The sequence below is a fragment of the Hippocampus zosterae genome, chromosome 4 (assembly GCF_025434085.1).
Source record: "Hippocampus zosterae strain Florida chromosome 4, ASM2543408v3, whole genome shotgun sequence".
Taxonomy (NCBI): Eukaryota; Metazoa; Chordata; class Actinopteri; order Syngnathiformes; family Syngnathidae; genus Hippocampus; species Hippocampus zosterae.
Window position 1 is genome coordinate 23637699 of NC_067454.1, and position 21458 is coordinate 23659156.

General features: G+C 41.7%; 1 protein-coding gene across 2 annotated transcripts in view; it reads left to right on the top strand.

Annotated features, from left to right (window-relative positions):
• The first annotated feature begins 3419 nt into the window (after positions 1-3419).
• apba2b (amyloid beta (A4) precursor protein-binding, family A, member 2b) overlaps positions 3420-21458 on the top strand; it is a 46594-nt gene continuing 28555 nt past the window's right edge. The window contains exons 1-2 of one of the 2 annotated variants that reach the window (XM_052063077.1): positions 3420-3703; positions 20812-21296. In XM_052063077.1, coding sequence (XP_051919037.1) covers positions 20852-21296 — 445 coding nt within the window. In that variant the 5' untranslated portion in view covers positions 3420-3703; positions 20812-20851. The remainder of the gene's footprint in view (positions 3704-20811; positions 21297-21458) is intronic. The other variant, XM_052063076.1, reaches the window with a different exon arrangement.

Genomic DNA, 21458 nt, shown 5'->3' on the forward strand with positions numbered 1-21458 from the left:
GTGTGAGTGTGAGTGCGAATGGTTGTTTGTTTCTGTGTGCCCTGCGATTGGCTGGCAACCGATTCAGGGTGTCCCCCGCCTACTGCCCCAAGACAGCTGGGATAGGCTCCAGCACCCCCCGCGACCCTAGTGAGGATCTAGCGGTTTGGAAAATGCATGCATGCATGCATTAGTTATCTATCTGTACAGGCTGAATGTCAACTTCTGAACTCCCATCGGCAGTCACAGCATTGAGAAACAATAATTAGCCACTACCGCATATTATCAGCCACCCAATGTCATTCATGATGTCATAAGATGCTGTTCGCACATTTGCTTGTTGTCAGGTTTTGTGTTTTGAGTTTGAATACATTCATTTTTGGTTTGTCTGAAGGCCCGCGCACACGTGTATGTGTATGCGCACGCTATGGCTGTATTTATGGTCAATGGAACAATCACTTAATGGTGTTGCACAATCTTTTCCACCAACTTGTATTTTAATACAGGACATCGAGTGAGTAACATTCGTTTGTTTTGGTTTTGTTTTTTGTCATTGTAATATACGGTGGAGGCCCGTGCATTTGGTACCTGAGTCTTCAGTGGGGATTTGCCATGCAGCCTTACTCCATTTCTCAAATTGGCCCCAAATGCATTACTCTGCTAAGGAAAATGACCATTGCCAGAACTAACTTATTGCTGCAAGGCTAATAAGGGAACATAACTGTTCTGTGGAAACAAATTCAAACCAATGCTGCAACTAACTAACAGTACCACTTTCCTGATAGAACATAGACTTGCCACCATTTTTTGTTCTGTACTTCATCCCTGAGGTTTTTTTTCCCATTGATTTTTCAGCACTTTCATTAATAAGTTGGCTTCATATAGAATTGTTTTGACATCTTTTCAACAAGCCTGCTAGTAAGGGGCTCTGCGACGCCAAACGGGTCATTGCAATGACTTTTTCAGAGTTGTGTCGTTGATACAGACCAGGATCGGTCCTAAAGGTATATCAAAGGTGGGGCGCACCTGCCAGCATTGCTTAACGCATATGAAATGCGGGGACGAGAAGGCAGGACAGGGGAAGGTAGCCTCAATCGCTCACAGATTTCAAATTAATGAATGTAGCAAAACTCTGTTGAGGCTGCAACATATTCACTGAGCATTTTTTTTCTTCCAGTCATACTGGCCAGTTTAATGGCCACTACTGATACTTGAGCACAGGCGTACAGCTCATTATCATGCACATCAAATCAATTTGACATCATTTCGGTGTTGAAAATTGGATTTTGATGACAGATACCCACATGGGCACGTGCCCCATTAAAAGGGGCATGCCAGCGCCTTTTGAAGATGTATTTGAAAATAAAGAAAGAAAATGAAGACGAAATGAGCATTTTGGTTCTATTGGTCTGTTATTCGTAATGTTTCTTCCAGCAGCGAAGGTCTTTCTGGCACTGCTTGATATCACTACAGTACAAACAATTGTGTGTGTGTGTGTGTGTGTGTGTGTGTGTGTGTGTGTGTGTGCGTGTGTGTGTGTGTGTGTGTGTGTGTGTGTGTGTGTGTGTGTGTGTGTGTGTGTGCGTGTGTGTCTGCGCGTGTGTTTTAGCAGTCCCCTGTAGCTTTCCTTGACCGTAATGCTAAGATGTGTCCACGAGGTGGAAGTATTGATGTTTGAATGAAAAATTAAAGCCCCAGAAAATGTCGCCCATTTCCCACCTTCATGTCTATTATAACTTACTTTGAGGCGGAGGTTAAATTAATATAACAGGGAAGACAAAAGTGTCATCTAAAGCGGAACCCATTAACTTCAAAACTCAACTTATACCATTGCAGTATTTTTTGATATTTGTGTGGAAACAAACCTTATGGAGACAAATTGCTTTTTAATATTTAAAATGTCATTTCAAAGCTGAGCCTTGCTGAGTTTGGGGAACACTTGAGGTGAGACCGTTACGGTATCCTGATTTAGTTTGGTTTTTGTGCGAACAGAAAGCCATTCTAACTCTTCAAAACTGTGAAGCCTCTCCGATCTTTAAAAATAAAACTGCAAAAGCATTTTATTTGCTTGTTTATTTTCTTTTGTCATATTCAGGCTAGCGATAAAACTATGATAATATGATGGGAAGTAAATGCAGCAAATATACTTCTTTAGTTAGTACATTGCGCTTGTACTTTATTCGAGTACTCACTGTATTTTGTTGATGACTTTCTACTATTGTCCCATACAGTTTAAAACTGATATCTTCAGGTCATGTTCTACTCGTTATTTTGTCAAAATAGGCTTGATGATGACTTAAGGTAAAAAGCACATAAATTTAGAGCAAAAAATATCTGGCTAAACTGAAAAATAAAACTCATATATATTTGTTGTATTTTTTGTTGTTGTCAGCGGCTAATTTAACAATTTTTTGGGGTTCATAAGAAGGCAAACTATGAAAAAAATATTGAATGAAAAACAAAGGACTGACAAAGTATAAATCGAAATTGCTGGCGATAAATAGCCAGGAAAACCAAACATGAACATAAAGCGCTTGCAAACGGCAAGGTAAATTTGACACCCAAAAATACAGAATAAAATGGCAAAGGCCCAAACTCATGAAACTTAAATCAGACAAGCATAGTTGGCAAACCAAAATACTTGGAAAAAGGGGGCCCATCGGAAAAGTAGCGACTATGAGCGTGAGGTCTCAAAAACATCCCTTGAGCATAACAGCAAGCATGGTCAATAATCCAACAGAGATGTGGACATTTGACAGTCCTTAAATATTCTGCAAGGTTTGATGAGGAAAAAGAAACGGCTGCCCTGCTGAAAAGGCACACCCTCCAAAAAAGTGAGCAAAACGGAATAACAAATAACACCACATTATCTGCTTGCACATGTTTGAAAAATAAGTAGGAGGATTTATTTAGTCCTACCCTCCACATATTTATTTCATTATTAGTAAATCACATCTTTATTTTTCTCTACACAAAAAATAAAATATAATCTACACAATATTCCAGTCTCTAATACATCTCATAACAACCACATTAAACTACCATTATATATGTATTTATATTTATTGATTTTCACGTGTCTCTAAAAGAAACCTTAAATACAGTGTTCACAAATTAAAGATTGGCAGCAGGTGCGTGCCGAAGTCCGCTAATGCCACCTGCTGGCCAGACCAAAACAGGATCATGACAGTAGTTGTTCTTGTAATGCAATTTTGTAAGTGTTTCCCCAGACTTCTTCACAGCAATTCGAACAGTAGCGAACAGGACAGAAAGTGGAGTGACGTCTGGTTGAGTGCATGTGTGACGGGGGTCAGGACTATGATATCACTCCGTTGCACATGGACAGAAATGTTTGGTGTAAATTTGGATCGTGTATGTGTGTGTGTGTTTTCCAGCACATGTTGTTGTCTACCATAATTTGAAGGAATTAGATTTCATGTACTCTCACTAAATGTGTGCCTAATTTCGATTTGTTGATTTATTTTGCCGTGTGCAATTGTATTTGCCAGCCGATGTTTGGGCGTGCAAATGAGCCCTCGCACGGCCATCCAGACAGCCGCAGTGGACTCGTATGCTGTCATACTGGTTCCGGGGCGCCGCTTCTGTCAGGCTCGGTACGTTTTCTGTCGCTGAGACAAATGGTGGGGGATGATCGGTCTGCCATCACCAGCTCCTACTGCTCTCGGAAGGAGTTGAATTGTTCGACACTATCAACATTATCCAGGTAGGACCGACTTTTAATGAGACGCATCGAGAGTAGAGAGTTTAACCGTCGCCAAGCGTCGAGAAGCGCTCCGCAGATTGGGGGCATCAGCGTTTCTCGTCCAGGGCATCCTGGGGGGGGGGGAACGCTGGATGCTGATCTGCTCAGCCAGTGAATAAGTGTTCTGCATCCGCTCTAACAAAGGGGCGGCTGGCCTTGCAGCTATCAAAGCACCCGTTGAACTCCGTAAAAAAATGCTTTTGGATGCTCACATTAAGCTCGAGACTTCACGTTGGTCCAATCGTGAGCGTCTACCTGTCGGGTGAATGTACGCGCTATTTTAGGACGACCCCATGTCGATCGCATTCATTTTCATATTGATAACCCTTTGGCTGTAACGGCTTCATCAAACGACTGGTGCGTGAGTTCCTTTTCATAATGAGCTCATTCACATCATTTGGCTGCCTTTCATCTCTCACACTCCCACACACTTCTCTCACAACTGATGGATGGATGGATAGATAGATAGATATGTAAACAGACACATGCAGTGACATGTTTGTCTTTGCATGTCTTATTAACAACCAAACACTGGTGTTGACCACTGGCTGTTGGTGTTGCTCAGTGTGTCAGCACCCATGGGAACATGGGGATGAGAGGCACTTTCTGGCTTGATCTTCATTGTTCTTGGGGTGGGAGGCAGAGCAGACACAGAGTCTGTCTTGCATCATGAGATGTGACGTCCACAGTGTTTGGCCTCATCTTCATTTTCAGAGCCTGTTTCCACCCCCAATCTGTGTGATCACAGTGAGTCAGAGGCAACATGAGGTACAGACATCGTGGTTTCCAATAATTCCATTTCCAAAGCTTCCAGGTAATATTTGGTTGAATTAATACAGTGATATTAGCAAAAGTATGAGGCCACTATCTGCTGTTTTTTTTTATTACAGCAAAAAGCAGTTATTACAGTAAATAGGACATACATTTAGCAATATATTGCAAAATGATATGCATGTAACCTTGTGGAAGACTAGTACCTGGGCCAATGAAGAACCCATTAAAATGTGGTGAAGAAATTGTGGAATCTGTGGAAATAGGATGTTATTTTATTTATTTAGTTATTTTGCTTTAGTCACTACAAATACATACATAAATTGAATTGAACTCTTCCCAGAAGTATAATTGCGGTCGTGTTTGCCATCTTCCATGGTGTGTATGTTCGAATGGTCATTCAAGTGAGACAATTAATGTCAAATGTAGACGGGAGCTTGGAAATCCCGGCTCACCGCTGTACCAGTAACGAGTCTTGTCAAGTGGACTTCTGAGGCGAGGCAAACCTGAGTAAACGCAGTCGAATAAACCGATCAGCAAAGAGCGGATGTGACATAGAAAGAAATGCATTCTTTTGAAATAAATGTCTTCAGAGTCTCCAGCTGCAGGTGTTTTAATGACTGTGTTTCTGCTCATTTAAAAGTGAGTTTAATGCTGAATGAAACAAACTATCATCTTGCTCACACGCCATTTTGAATGTTATGAGATTGGACTTCACCTGCCGATGAAGAATATCCATCCATCCATCCATTTTCCAGTCCATTTATCCTCACACAGGTGAATCTGAACGCATTTCAGATCATGTATAACGTATGGTAACTTTTGTAAACACTGATTTTGCTTAACCATCTAATATGATTATAAAGCGAACTGGCAGTGCTGATTGCTCTGTGCTCCTGAGCCGGCGGTGTGGCTTCAGTCCCCAAGTTGGGCAGTCGCCGCAAGAGTAAAAACACCATCGCATACATGTGTTCACCGTCAATAGTGAAATGAAATCCGAATGAAAAGCCACTTATGTGAGAAAAAATAAAATAACCCGCCACCCACGTAAAGACCTCGAAGGACAATTTTGAGTGTTCCATTAACCTGCCACACATGTTTTTGGAATGTAGGAAGAAACCGGAGTACCCAATGGGAGTCCATGGACATCTGAAATTGAACCCATGTCCTCTGCACCGTGAGGCACACATTTGAACCAAATAACCTCTGCCACCCAACTGAACCTCCTGCCACCCTTTCACCACCCCACATTAAACTTTCTATAACCGCCACTGTCTACATATACTGGTTTTGTATACCCTTTTCGTCTTGGTCTATTTTATTACGGACAACAACGATAGGGAACAAACTCTTTCTGTGTTGACTTGGCAAACAAATAAAGTAATCCCTCATTTATCACGGTTAATGGGGACCAAAACCACCCGCGATAAACGAAAATCCGCAAAGTAGCGGCCAATTAACTTATACAAGTAAAAAAATGTATATATATATATTTTTTAAGTCCGCAAACAGTCCATGAGAAGCTGCAAAACATGAGAGTCACATAGAGCAACATATACAGTACTGTACTCCATGTATATGATTTTTTTTTTATATGTTTGAAAAAATCCGCGATGCACTGAATCCACGATAAACGGGGTCACTGTACTCTTCATTCTTTCCTGATGTTGACATGCATGAGCCTTTTGCACCTACTGTACATCACTGACATCAAACTGATGCATTCCTATCTCTTAAATGACACACATTAAGATCGCAGTTGAAATGCTGGTTTAAGAAATCTGAACTGTGGCTTATATTACAATGAGTGGGTCCACTTGGTTTGATTGAAAATTGCGGCGCGTTGTTCGAGTGAGAGAACCGGAAGGGGAGTATAAGGAAGAAAGCGATGTTGATGGAGACCCGAGGTGTGTGCCAATAGGGGAGTGGGTACAGACACATATTGACGTGTCGTTGTACTGAGAGTGGGTTGCCAGGTTGTATCCTCCACCTCGTTCCCATCGGGACGTACACACATCTTCCCACTTTTTCTGCTAATAGCGTTCCCCATTTCCTCTAAAACATCCCTTTGAGAATCTCTGACTCCCTGACTAAGTCGATAGTTTGCAGCACATGCACTCACGCACAAACACCTTCCCCGCAGGCTGCAGGGATTTTATTCATACTGCAGCAGGAGGATGCTAAATTGGACTCCAGGCGGGGAGGCAAAATGCCAACTCTGACATGCAAATGAGACATGATGAGCTAATTGAAAAAATAAAAACATATAAGAATAATAACAATTAATAGACTTAAGATTGACATAGCAAAAAAAATAATATTTTGACTTTGCTCATGATTGGTGTTGGAAAGGGGACACAGATTAATTTGTTCGATCTCGACAGTGTATTTTATCACGCATGAACCTCTGCCCGGGAATAACCCATTTAGGCACAAGGAGAAGTGTTTGATTTGACATTTCCCTTCCTCATAGCCATGCAAGACGGAAGGCAGTATTCCAATTACAATAACTTCTTTCAAAATGAAACATCATGCAGAAATCTTGAGCGATTCAAGTCAGCCTTTTTGCACAGCTCTTCAAAAGCAATTGAGCAAGGCTCTGGATTGCTTTGGGAAATATATTTCCGCCATGGTTAGCTTTTTTTTAAATTGAGACGGTGCTACGGTTGAGAGCTGGCCAACCCGTGCAATTAATGTGAGGATGAGGACGCTGTTTTCTCACTATAGGCGCTCTGCTCTGGAATATGGCTAGTTACTATTACAAGCAGGTACTATCCGAGAACATGCAAGAATCAAGGTCAGATTATGTAGATCAAACAGGAAAGGTACAATCTGTATGACATTTGTTACCTTGAACAGTACACAACATTTGTGAAATCGTGTTCATTTTTTATCCGACTCTTTAATTCAGTGACAGTTTCAGTGGGTATAACCGAGGCTATATGCTAATCTCATGGTTATAGAAGCAATTGTTATTCAACGAAAAAGCAGTAAACTAACCCGAAAAGGTAAATAAAGTAAGATGGAAGCAATCAGGACAATATAGTATTTTTTTGGAAAGGTACAGTGACAGGAATTTTTGTTGACCATCATTTCTGGTGGCTTACGTCAACAGTGGCTCAGAAAATGCCACTGGCTGTTTATTTGAAGAGGCTACTCTGAATGCATTACGTGCCCTTGTGAATTTGCATTTTTCAGCGGACCCTTGTAGAAATCCACTCAATATTTGAATGTGATTTTGCACTTCATTATTTATAACATCTTCTTTCTCTCCTTCCCCGACAGTGCTTTGGAAGCCATTAGCATGAAAGAAGTCAAGTCTGCAGAATTCTTTTGTCGCTTGAAATAATTTTTACATTCCCCCAGCAATAAACTTACACCATCTTCAGCGAATCAAGAGCAATGCAGTGGCTAGGCAAACATTTAAGTGGTACAGTATTTGAGATGTTGCAGAGCAACACACCGTTACTGCTAACAGAATATTGGAAAAAAATATATTGCATTGACGTTTTCTGACTACTGCAGACAAGTCATGTTTTCTGATGATACATACCGATTACTGGCCATGACTTGGCTCACATTTATTTATTGTCTTACTTCTTCCCAAAAAGTTGAAATAGAGACAACCATAAAACTACGTAATTATAATCTGCTCTTACTACTATGCATGCCATCTGTAGAAGAACCTGCAATTGAGAATCAAGCAATAATGGAAGTAGTAGTTTTATTTTATATACTGCATATATATATATATATATATATATATATATATATATACTCCATTCATATAGATATAAATGAGCAATATACTATATCCTCACTTGGAACATTAGTGAAATTTTAGACAAATCTCCCCCCACAGATTTTGGTCTTTGAGTTGAAGTGAATATTAGAAGTACAGTAGTGATTTTGCCAACTAAAACAACACACTTGAGTAAAGACTGGTTTGTTAAAATATGATCAGTTGGAATGGATTTCTTTTTCATCAAAGTGTGCAGAGTTCATTCATCCATTATCCGATCCGCTTTATCCTCGCAAGGGTCGCCTGGTGTGCACAGCTGTCTTTGGGTCGTACGCAGGGTACACTCTGAACTACTTTACAGCCAATTTGCAGGGAACACATAGTGGAACAACCATCCACGCTCATACTCACACCTCGGGACAATTGAGAGTGGTCCATCAACCTGCATTGCATATATTTGGAATGTGGGAGGAAATTCGAGTACCCGGAGAAAACCCACACAGGCATGGGAACAACATACAAACCCCACACAGGTCAGGGCCTGGAATCGAACCCTGTACTTCTGCATTGTGAAATAATTTATGTCCATTCGACTGCGTTTGAAAAGTAACCCGATGGCTCTCGTCAGCACTTGAGTGCTGCTAGCCGCTAAACGCTAGCAAGATGTGCCATACTCTACAGTGTCAGTGTAATTAAGTCATTTTTGTAGCGCTATTAATTAACGATTCAACATTATTTCAGAAGGATGTTGTGTTGTTGACATGAGTAGCAAGAGTTGGTGATGGCAATCTGGAATACCATCAAATTCAGCCATTACGACGCGCCATGCTGCTCGGAATAACAATGAAAGTTCGTTGCTGCGGCTGTGGTGAAATAAGGTACTTGAATTGCTTGAGAACCCATTCCACTGCGCTTCTTTCATGGAGTACTATAGAAATCTGAGCATATTTACTGTTGAGAGGCTAAAATTGCCAGGATTTGGACAATTTTAAATTAAACAAGGTCTCTAAATGAAAAATCGATTATCAACAAAATTGTCAATTAATGTGTTAATCAATTAGTTGTCGTTTAATCGATTAAACATTGCACCTCTAATTTAGCTTGCAAAACACAACGGTGCATTGACATGTTCAGTTCTGATGTATTTCCGTTTTTCCTTCGGTATGCTGTCATCATTGCTGCTGCTGAGCTCGGCAATGCTGTCGATTAGCGTCTGCATTTGTTTTAGGTGGAGGAAACATTAGCATTTAGATGTGCAAAGAACCTAACCTGCTGCTTTTTATTGCTGTGCTGCTCAGGGGAATTGCTGTCATGTAAATGTCCTCCTCCGGCGTGACACTTTGCACCGTCGTGTCAATAGATACATTAAATATCTGTATTCCCAGTAATACTTATTATTCAAGCATGGAGAATGCAAACTCGCAGAAATTTTATTTGTAAAATTTTACATATGTCTAGACAGCTACTCAGACAGTCGTTTTTTATTGTCAGATCTTTTCCTAGCCTTGTGTTCACATTGGAGGGATGGGGGGTAGTCACCATGTCAGTTACAATAGTAATGGTCTGAAAGCCATACATTGGGCCCTATGAATACATTTTGACCATCTATGAAAAAAGACATTTATAAAGGTTTGGAATTGAATTGTGCCAGATTAACACAATAACACAAACAGATTCGGAAATGGATGGATGGATGGATGCTTGTCATGAAAACCCCAAAATACAAATGATACAACCCGAGACTACAATTAGAAACCAAAATACTGCTTACACGAAACAAAGACAAATATGTGGCAAGAAAATAACTGGCATAATAAACATGAGGCGTCTAGAGAAATGGTGCACTTGGAGACCCACTCACCCGCCTGAGACTGAAACACCAAGCAAACAGGACAAGATTTTTTTGGGAGGGGAGGAACTTTTTTCATTCAGCATTTTCAAATATTCTGCATGCCTTGATTGCCCTTTTTTGCAAACACTTTCCTTTTTGGTAGAAAACTCATGCTACCTGCCTCCTTACTTCCCTGTACTTGGCTCCACCTTTTTCCTTCACACCGACACCCAAATCCCTCAGTATGACATTCTCGTGAAGTAAAAATCTCATTGTTGTTGTTTATGTACAAGTATCACATTGACCTCTTGGTGTTATTGTATCAGATGCTGTACTCTAACTCAAGTCATGAGTATAATTTACCATATTACTCTTAATGTTTAGGCCAAATGTAATAATCACTAGTTCAATGTAAAGGCACATCATTCATTTTTAGAGAACAAATGTGGGTAAATAAGGACACCTCCAAAAAGGCTTTGTGTGTAGTGTTTATTGTAAGAAAGGGCTTGAGTCAAGAAACTTCTTAAGTCCTGACTGACAAAGCAAACCCACAGAAGCCTGAAGGAGCTTTTCAACTCTGCCTGCACTCATATTTTATTAATTTGCAATAATATTCTTTCTTCTTGAGGGGGAGAAATTAATAGTGTTTTCTATCATCCTGACACTTCACCACAACCTTCATAACCTTTGTCGCTTGAATAGCGTCCATCATAAACCACTTCAGCCACTTGCTGTGTTTGTTGCTGTTGGTTTTTGTTGATTTTGCTCGTGGCGATGATATCGTAGTGAGTGGGAGCAGCATATTTTGTTCAAGGCTTCAGAATATGACGCACCTACAGGAAATTGTATGACATGCAATTGCTCACGTATGCGTGGGATCGCTATGACTCTCACAGAGATTTGTGTTCTATCATTTCTCACAAGTATAATGTTACGCTCTTCTTGTTTTCAGTTCTCAAACTCTTTTCTGTTAATATAACTGATAGCAGCATATCACAGAACTAAAGGAGTCTCTCTGGTTTTAAGTGACCTGTCTTATAGGGTTTTATGCAAATTAGCAGCCAAACATCCACCTCCTATTGACACACGGGCATGTGATTGGTTACCCCGCCTCTACAGTGGTGTATCATAAACGATGCAAAGGTCCATGGTGTGGATTTAGAGCTGAGTGACAGTGATGTGATGTAAGGGGATTCAAAAGACAGATCCAATAATCCTGATTTCTGTTATCAAAGTATTGTCTCGATTGTCGGCTCAGGTTGGTCTGGTGAGACAGACCTTTTGAGGCCTTTCAGATCCCCATCCTATGTCCTTTCTATCCCTTATGACCGGCATGTCCAGCTCCGGGCCTGGAGGGCCACCGTCCTGTCTGTTTTCCAGCTGTCTCGGCTGCGACACACCTGATTCAGATGATCAGCTCATCAGCCGGCTCTGAAGCAGCACTAGAACGATCCTGTTATTTGAATCAGGTGTGTTGCTCCTGGGAGAGCTGGAAAACAGGCAGGACATGACATGACATCTGGACGTATCCTTAGGGATTGTTAAATTAGAATTCACCACACCGTGTTGTTGTTTCTCCTCAGAATTGACCTTTGACTGAATAAATTTGACAAGTCAATGTTATTCAGATTAAGAATCCTCTTTATTGGCCAAGTTTATTAAAAAAACACACACACAAGAAATGTGTCTCCCCTTGTTGAGCTGCTATTGCAACTGTGACAAGAATGTGACACAGAGGCTTAAATGAATGGAAGGGTATCTTTAATGCGATAGCACTGACCACTGAAAGCAAAGCAAAACATGCTGTTTCGTGTGCATAGCTCACTAATACCTACTTGAGGTAAGGGGCTTAAAGAGGTGATGACCCAGGTGTGGAGGGTCCGAGAGAAGTGGGTAAGAGGGTACCGATGATGTTTCAGCTGTCCTAAATATCCATAACAGTCGGATTATGTCGTTGTTTTTTTTTTTTTTTGGTGCTTGTAGCAAACCAGACTGTGATGGAGCCTAGGAAATCAGGACTGATTCAGTGATTTCTGGATAGAACTGTCTCAACAATTGACCATGCTTCCTCAGAAGCTGCAAAAAGAGAATCCTCTGCTCGGTCTTTTTCAAGATGGAGTTGGTCTCCAACTTCATGTCCTGGAATTCCCAGGAAATTTAAAGAATCTCTGGTGAACATGGGGCAGTTGGACATTGTGAGGGGCAGCTTTGGCAAAAGATGATTCCTGAAGTCCACGACCATGTCGACAGTCTTGAGCATGTGTTGTTTTGAAGCATAGTTATTCATCATGAAACTCCACACAGGAAGGCCGGAGTCGGAATCAAACCCTGCACCTCTCCACTGTGAAACGGATGTGCTAACCGGTCAAACACCTTGCCGCCCTAGGGATAACATTATTTTCTAATTGAAAAGAGAAGCATCTTATTATCCTATTAGCACTGACAATCCTTCTGATGTGCCGTTTCTAGAATGTATTGTGAAAATAGCTTTGAATCATACATCACATTACAGACCTGCCCCCGCTTGCTGCTGTGATTGTTTATTTGTTTTCTCCAAGCTTACATCTGGAAAGATGCCCCAATTTCATCAGTATACCTTTAAATTTGACATTATGGGACTTCCTGTTGTCATTTTAGTCTCTCAAAAGCAAATGCACTTGGAGGAAAAATACTTGTCAGGTTAGACAACATGACACAACACATGAAGAGATGTTGTGTTTTGATATTTAAATGCATTTGACAGCATTTGGCGTAGATAGAAAAAATAAAAACCTACAACATAGAGTACTGCTTCCCAAGTAAGTGTAAGTCTGTCCGGCAGATTTCGGTCTTCCTTCCTGACACTGTGTGTTTCCCTCGGGTTCAATAATGCATGAAGGATACTAGGAGGTTGCAACTCCTGCTTAACCTGCCACTGCTTCACAAGGATTGATGTGACAGATTCACACACGCACACACACACTGCGCACTTGCACTACATTGGGATGCAACAGCGAGAGACATCGGTAGATATGAACACACTGTCGAGTAGGTCGAAATTCGTAAGAGATGTGTATATTCAGCTGGCCTGGCAATTAATAGAAATGTCATTGTGATATTGATTTTGGCTTCTAATGCTCACCTTAAAAACATTGTAATCAAAGAAAAACTATCATTGCGTTAAATGGTGCAGTGTATTTACAAGTTCATGATGTTGTGAAACAACCCTAAACGCATCATGTTGTCTGTGTTACGTGTATGGGATAATGCTCTCCCTGAGCAGGCTTTAAGCTGTTTAATGACAACCCGGGTGGCATTTACTGTAAAACTAAACACACAACAAAAACAATTATACAAAATGTATTTTTAAATACATGACATGCTTTGTTATAGAAACTTTGCTAGTGCTAAAGCTAAAGTCAATGTAAAATCCCATTGACATGCTAACAGCAATTAGAATCGACTTTCGGCAGCAGTGATATTCCTCCAATAATGAATATTCACACACACAAACACTGCAGGAACCCATAAAGACATGTAATATAACAATACTCACAAGCACATATTCTTCATCATCTGTGAAAAATAAGTTGCATTAATAGAGCTCAGTCACAACATTCTTCTTCTACACTTCTTATCCCATATTAAGTATGTACTCCATGCATTCATCACACTGCATGTCCTGATTAGGCCAACGCACACATCCCCCACCGACTGCCCGAAGACAGCTGGAATAGGCTCCAGCACGCCCCGCGACCCTTGTGTGGATAAAGCGGTTCAGAAAATGGATGAATGGATAAGGGTGACGCTTATACAAAGCTTTAATGTGTGCAAAGGTGCAACGCAGCAAAAACAACAGTGGACAGGACTGATAAACAACAGCAAGCCTCTTTGTGTCCGTCTTTCATTTGTATGATGCTGCTTCTCTCAGTGTCTGAGTAGTCAGTGTCTGCACAATTGCTCCCGCGCGTGTCATCTGCCCAGTGGTGATAGGGACACAAACAAAAACAGTACTTGTATTCATGCTCCATCTGAGGATGAGGAGACACGCACAGGTTTGATTGTACAGTCGCATTGTTGTGATGCAAAGAGGACTCAAATGTTTGACCTTATTGCGGCAAACTATGAGAAGCCAAAGTAAACCTGTGAATTGACGTTTGAATTTGCTCTAGTAACTCGAGTCATGGTTGTTGTCCATTGATACATAGGACGTTTGAATTGTAAGAATTGACACCGCTTAATATTCTTACCTACGGCCTTACCAGAGGGGCTGTATCAGTGAGTGCCTGAAGCCAAAACATTTTTTTCGGAATCCTATCACAATCCAATCCACATTAGCATGGCGACGTTTACCTACTTCCTCTATCTCTCAACCACATGCAGAGATCGTTGCCTTTTGCACAAACTGGAGATACATTGAAAGACTGAGGGACACAACCTGGTTCTTGTTGTTGTCAATGTTAATTTTGACAAGAAATTTTAATTTCTCTGATTGGTTGTCTTCTCGCTTTGTCCCGTATGTTATATTTTCTCAATGAATCTTTGCTCCTACCGGCAAATGATTACTTCTGATTGGATTCCATCAGTGTTTTTTCATTCTTCTTTTATTTGGTGACAAAATTGTCAATCAATTTAGTTCGTGTTATCGTATCAATGAATGCTTCTATTTTTGTTTTTGTTCCGTTTTTTTCTGGGGAAAAAAATGGTGACAAAATAAATGAATTCTGTCAACAAAATGAACACTGGCATCTGATATACGTTTGAGAAATAAAGTTTTTCCGACAGTGTATGAGGAAATTTCCAAATGTCATTACTCACGGTCATTAAAGGGAGGCCACCTGGCTCAGCAGTTTTGAGTTGCTGAGTGTGAAGGCCGTGAACAGGTAACAGCTCTTGATTTAAAAGATGACACTGACACTGAAGGGTGGATTTCTACGGCAGTCTAGGAAAAAAAAAAAGATTGAAACGGACTTGTACGATTGAGTGAAGCATTGTGTCATTCTGTTAGTAACTTCAACCATTAGCTTCCATGCAATTCCAGTAACAATTCACAGGTCAGTGTTATAAATGTCTAATCCTTAGCTAATTCCTGGCTAGTAATGATCACAATTTATAACACAGTTGTACTTTCTATGTTCATGCCAAAGGCTGTGTTCTGATTGTCTGCCTGTTTAATTTTCAGTTTTGACAATCTTGGGTTTCCTCGGCAGGGATTCAGTTATAGCTAAATCTACATGCAGATGTGTACTTAGGCTGCTTTTTGCCATTTTAGATTGAATATGGTGCGTCTACGATGCTGGGCATCGACACACATAAAAAAGGAGGGGAGTTTAGTCTAGTCTACACAGTTGGGATTGCAAGTCTCCAAACTTGCCAAAATAGTTCACATCAGCACAATAAGTCTCTATTTGAATGCTTAAGTTTCATTCTCTGGAAGGGTCTTTTTGATAATTGGCTTAGAACCTTCTCTGAGAGACTGAGCTAAAAAAAAGCAGGAGTTGCTGTGGAAACGGTCAAGGGGGTAGTTGAGCTTGAGGTGGCAAGATGGACATTGGCACGCATAATAAGAGGCGAGCATGGAGCGGTTTTCTGTGGTTCTGTGCCATTACCGCTGCGAATTAACTCTGTCTTCCTCCTCTTCCTGTTTCCCGCAATGCTCCCTTGTTGTCGTCTTGAAGTGAGTAGGAGGATTTGAGGAGAACAAATGCTGAATCTCAATGAGACTGTTGAGGAGAAACTCCTTTTCAAGCGTAGTCTGTTCTTGTTCCTGACCCTATTCTCAGTGTACAAGTAACAAAAACGGAATCCTGATACGTATAACAGATGCTGTGGTAATTTCCAGCCAATACGAAGAAATAGCACGACCGAGTGAGAGTCTACTTTTGATCTGAAAAAGGCAGTGCGGCTCTTTTGATGGTACAAATTACACTTTGGAGAACCAATGTATCATAAAGTGCAGCAGACACGGTGGTTTTCCGCTGGCGAGCTAAAAGCGCGTGCATGACACATGATGAACAGAGTGCTGCATTGCTCTGGTGTCTCAGTGGCTTAATATAGGAGCGCGGACTCCGCTCGCATTATGGATATAACGACCAACAAGCCACAGAATGGCGAGGGTTTGACAGAACATACGGATCACTACTTTTCGGTGTGGTGTCCAACAAACATACAAACCTCAATTCCAATGACATTGTGTAAAATGTAAATAAAAAGTGAATATGAATAATCAGCCCAGGGCAATCCGTCAATACTGATGGAAGATCCGTCATTGCGTCACTGATGAATGCCCGTCACGGTCGACTTCGAAAAACTGACCGACAAAGCAATCATGGAAGTTTTCAACCGTCACTGGAATCGTGAGTGCCCGGGTCAGTCCGTCAATGACGGACTCCAGTTTTGTTGATGCGACCACACTTTGAACATCGGATGCGGCCCGGCGACAGGAGCGTGCTTACCTCTGTGTTACATCACCTTTTCTTTTAACAACACACATACTCAATGACCATCCCTCTCCTGGGCCCTCTTCTCCAGGGAGCACAGGGAATCATGGGTAAACGTGTACATAAAATACAACACTCCACTCCCTAGCTCTGCTGCTGTGGAGATGATGTTCCTGTTTCCCATTGCAAATACAGTATGTGGCTCATTATGAAGCACACAACACAACAACGGAGTCGCTGTTGAGAAACTGAATCCAACTAAAAAGAACCATCAATAGTTAGTGTTCTCACTTCCCAAATGCTCATTGTGTGTGTGTGTGTTGATAAAAGCAAAGGTGATGCAACACAGTTAAGCACCCTCCTATCCAAAAATTTTTGGAACGTGTATCGCTGGCTTCGTATGCAAAATGAGTAAAACTTTTGTCAGTTCGAACATTTAATATCTTGTCTTTGTAGTGTACAGTGGACCCCGTGTATTCGCAGGCAAATAGGGACAAGGCTGCCCATGAAACAGCAAAAATCTTTGTATTATTGACAGCCATTACATTTATAAAAACCCCCAAATGCTTGTAAAAAAGGCTGGTAAATCTTTCATATTTTTCATAGCATGTTTGCATGGGGATGATAAAGCAGTTTTTAAAAAATTGAAGACCTGTTCTTTGTATGTTTTACTCAGGAAAATAGAGGTCAACTGAGCATATATTGTTTTAATTTTGAGTTGAACTGTCCACACACCCCAGAGTTTGGAGAACATGTGGACAAAAACAAACATGTAGCTCATTTTTTACCCCGCCCAGTTTGGCTCAAAGCTCCGGTGAAGGGCTGTCCTGTTATATTGTAGTTCTATTTGGCCATTGCTGAAACAAGTAAAAAAATCACACATTTTGGCAAACATTTATCTGAAATTTTGAGACTGATCAGTTTCTCTATAATAAACAATGCATTGATATGCTCATGGCAACCATGAAAAATCTGAATGAATTTGTGATTTTGTCTTTCCCGTTTTTTTTTTTCACAAGAGTGACTCGAAGTCATACTGAAAATTCAAGCAGAGACATTAGTATTCCCAGGACCTTCACTGTGCCTAAGCCATCTGCTGCTATCGGACTGCTTCTCACTCTTTCTCCCCTTCTCAACCTGACATCAACACACCACACACACACATCTCCCAAACTACACCAGTGTCTGATGATCATTTAAAGCTACTCACTCTAGCGAAAGCATTTTGTGGCAGACAGAAACATGTTTGCTGGAGATGATAGCTTGGCTCGAATCTTCCCAAGCTGCTCCTCGAAACGGTCCTTTGGGATTCTATAGGCAGGCTAGTACCGGGCTGTGTATGTGATCTCTTTGAAGCATTTTTACATTCTTAAAAATAAACAACGTTTTAACCACTGCCTCTATTTCAGTATATTTAGGTGCATGACAGTCAGATGCAGTTACATTATGGGTCGAAAATTGGTGAAGTGACTGATCTGCTACAATAAGAGGTGGGGAGTTCCGGTCATTACAAAAAACTTTAATATAAAATAACAAGAACTGTAATCATACATGCGAGGACTAAAGTAATATATTGTTACATATGGGATATATAAGCAATATGGTATGTAACTCCTGATATAAGTTATCAAGTGAACATAAGACTTGAGTACTGACAAGGGACCCCTTGTTTACTGCATGGCAAAATTATTTTATTCAACATAACTTCTAAATGTGTCCTAAAGCTGTTGAAAATGCTGATTTAATCCAATACACAATTTGTGAGTACATTGTATTTGCAAGTGGTTATATATGATTACACTCCTGCTTCAATGATCCAAAACCATACCCAAATCCAAGGGCTTCTCAATATTGAAATCCAACAAAGAGGAGGTCAAAGGGGAGCTTTCCCCGCCCCTGAGATGCAGTTACCCATAGTTACTGATCCCTACTCTCTGCTCAGGAGGGGCTGTGCTTCAACAAGCGGATGTTAGAATATAATGTAGCGAAATGGGGCGGGTGGAGTCAGTGAGGTGCATGCTGTGTAGCGACTGGTGGGGGGAAGGGAGGAGCACGGAAGACCGAAGAGAGGGAACACTGGGCCGTTGTTACCGCCACTGCTATTGTACACCACATCCCATTTCAGGACCTCAAGGTAAGAATTAAGAATTAAGATATGCTTTATTTGTTCCGCAATGGGGAAATTACAATCAGAATTCAGAAAGGAAAACGCTGGGATGAATGGGAAGGGGGGGCAGGGGGGTGGGGGGGACCGCGACGCAACCGAAAATGACCAGCTGCACGGTCACCGTTGCGCTCCGCATTATCGAACCACATCACGGGGGGAAAAAGAATCGGAGCGATGAAGACGGTGATAACCAGGATGTGTATGCGCGTGTGCTTGTCCAGTCGTGTATGTGTATGCGTGTACAGGTCATAGCTGCTTCGTCGAGGTCTGCTCATCATGAAGACAGTCCTGGCTTATCAGTCCATGGCTGAGAAGGAAGGGGGTGATGGTGGGGGCCCTAGATTCCATGCATACTTCCATCCAGGGGAAAGGCCAGATAGCGTTGTTTGTTGGCGGCCGTCCCTCCAAAACAATTTCAGACAGCCTTGAGTCCGTGGTCTGTATCTCTTCACTGGCGCCGATCAGACCGAATCAGAAAACTCTTTCCGCAGCGCGGATTCCAACTTCTCCATGTTGTTGTCGATCGCGCGGAGTCGCTCCAAAACCGCAACAATATTGCGGTTGAGCTCAGTCACCACTTGAGTCTGAGTGTTGGACATTCGCGCCAAGCCATCCAGAATGACCGGCAGCTTCTTCACTTCCAATAGAGCCGCTCCCGTCGGTTGAATTTTGCAATAGAACGGAAAGCTGCCAACACCAAGTAGCAGCATACCCGTTATCAAAAGGCCAATAATGTCGATGTCTTCCACATCCTCCACGGACAGTACTGCCAGGAACACCGGTCTCCACTTTCTCCATGGATCCAGGACGTATCCGGCAGCAAGTGTCCCTGGAGGGCAAGCAGGCTCCCCACTGCCTACTCTTTTCGTCGAAAACGTTTTTGTCCATTACATCGAGAGACCAGCCAACTAATTCCATGGTTAGTTCTTCGGATGAAAAATACGGTAGGAGGCTATGAAAAAAGTTAGACAAAGACTAAGTGGCGAGCACGGAAAGGGTGGGGTGAGGGCAAGAGCAGTGCAAAAAGCGTCCGCCTTTGTCGAGAGCCAAGCAGAAGTAGAAGGTTGATTCGGTTTGCAACGATTTCCATCTCCAATGAGTAATAATAAGTTACTCTTTGGTAATGATGCAGGGAGCCAGTCAGTCACTGTCACTGATGCTCACGTACAATATTGCGTAGCTTGAGGAGTGTTGCTGTGTGGTCTTTTTGTCTTTGTGTGTCAGGGTGAGCTGGCTGGCTCATAGCTAATGAATTCCAATCATCCCTGATGATTGGGGCAGGCAAAAATGTTGAAAGTTGTCAATTGGATCCTGACCACAGACGCCAGGGAACTGTAGAGTGTGTCTGAAAGAAAGCTGAATCAGAAGAATGATTGGTGACAGTAGCATGAGTTAGTGCAGATTCCTGCTGCTGTGCATGCACGGACCGACGTTCCAATGCGAATCTTTTTGCAAATCAACTAACTGCCAACATGAAGAGTCTTAGATAGAATCTCTCACTCACAAAATCAGCCAAACTATGACATTTTGCGGATTGTGTCTTCTATTATTGTTTGCTGCGGTCTCTTCTGATTCAACTTCATGCTCAGTGTCACTGATTCAACGGTAATAAGAATATGAGCTGTACAGGGCATTAGTCTTTGTTGTGACTTCTGAAGCACTCATCCATCTTGTACTCTAAAAGTTGCTTTTCGAATTTTTTTGCTGGAAACTCACAATAAAAATATCGCAGACCATTGTGAGACAGTTGATGGGATTCATCTCTCTCTCTCTCTCTCTCTCTCTCTCGCTCTCTCTCAATAGGAAACAGATTTGAATTCACATGCCTTTGTTGCACACATATTTCACAAGAAACAGTCAGTGAGTTGATATTTTCATTTCAAAACCAAAGTTAAATCTGAATCCAATAGACTATTATTCTCACATTAGTCCAATGGTTTCGGTGTGTAGGGAAGCTTTTTCAGTTTTCGTAGTTCTGATAAGGTATCGATTACATTAGGTTTGATATTTATTTCACCCAGTCCTTTTTCAGTCAACCCTCTTCTTCTGTCTACCTGTAGAAGCAAAGATTGACTCATATGCATCTCTGAAGTGGAATTAGCTCAAATCTTTCCATCTCTGTGTCTTTGTGTTACTTAGGAGCAAACCGTAACAATGCAAGGCCTGTAAACTACCAAACATGGCCCAAAGGAAGAGGCCAGGGACCCACGGTGTGGCTCCGCCAGTTACCACCTCCTGTCCTACAGCTCATCACACAGAATCTTGTGAATTGAAAGCCATCCATCCTCGCCAGCGGCGGACCCACTATCCTAAGGAATCACATGTGCCAAAGCCACTCCCCCCTACCTGTAAAGCATATTATTCATCTCTCAAGCATGAGGACGAGGTTCCCAATTGTCCAGAAGTGGATGTGGATGCAGATGTTGAAACGAAGCGATATACCAATCAACCAGATGTAGAATTAGAGGACCAGAGACCCGAAACAACCTCAATGCCTGAACATGAGCATGAGCAAGACAGCCACAACCAGGCAGACTTTCATGATGGAGCTGACAGCCTGGATGATGACTCTTGTTCTGACTACATTAACAACACTTCAGAGGATGAGGAGGACTATGATGACGGTGAGTGATTTAATTAGTTTGTCTATTTTACTGAGCATACAGATAACACGAAACATTTTAGTCGGAAGTAAAGAGATTTAAAACATTCACACTCAAAATTACACTTGTGGACAATCTAGACCAGGGGTGCCCAATAAGTAGATCGTGATCGACCGGGAGCCA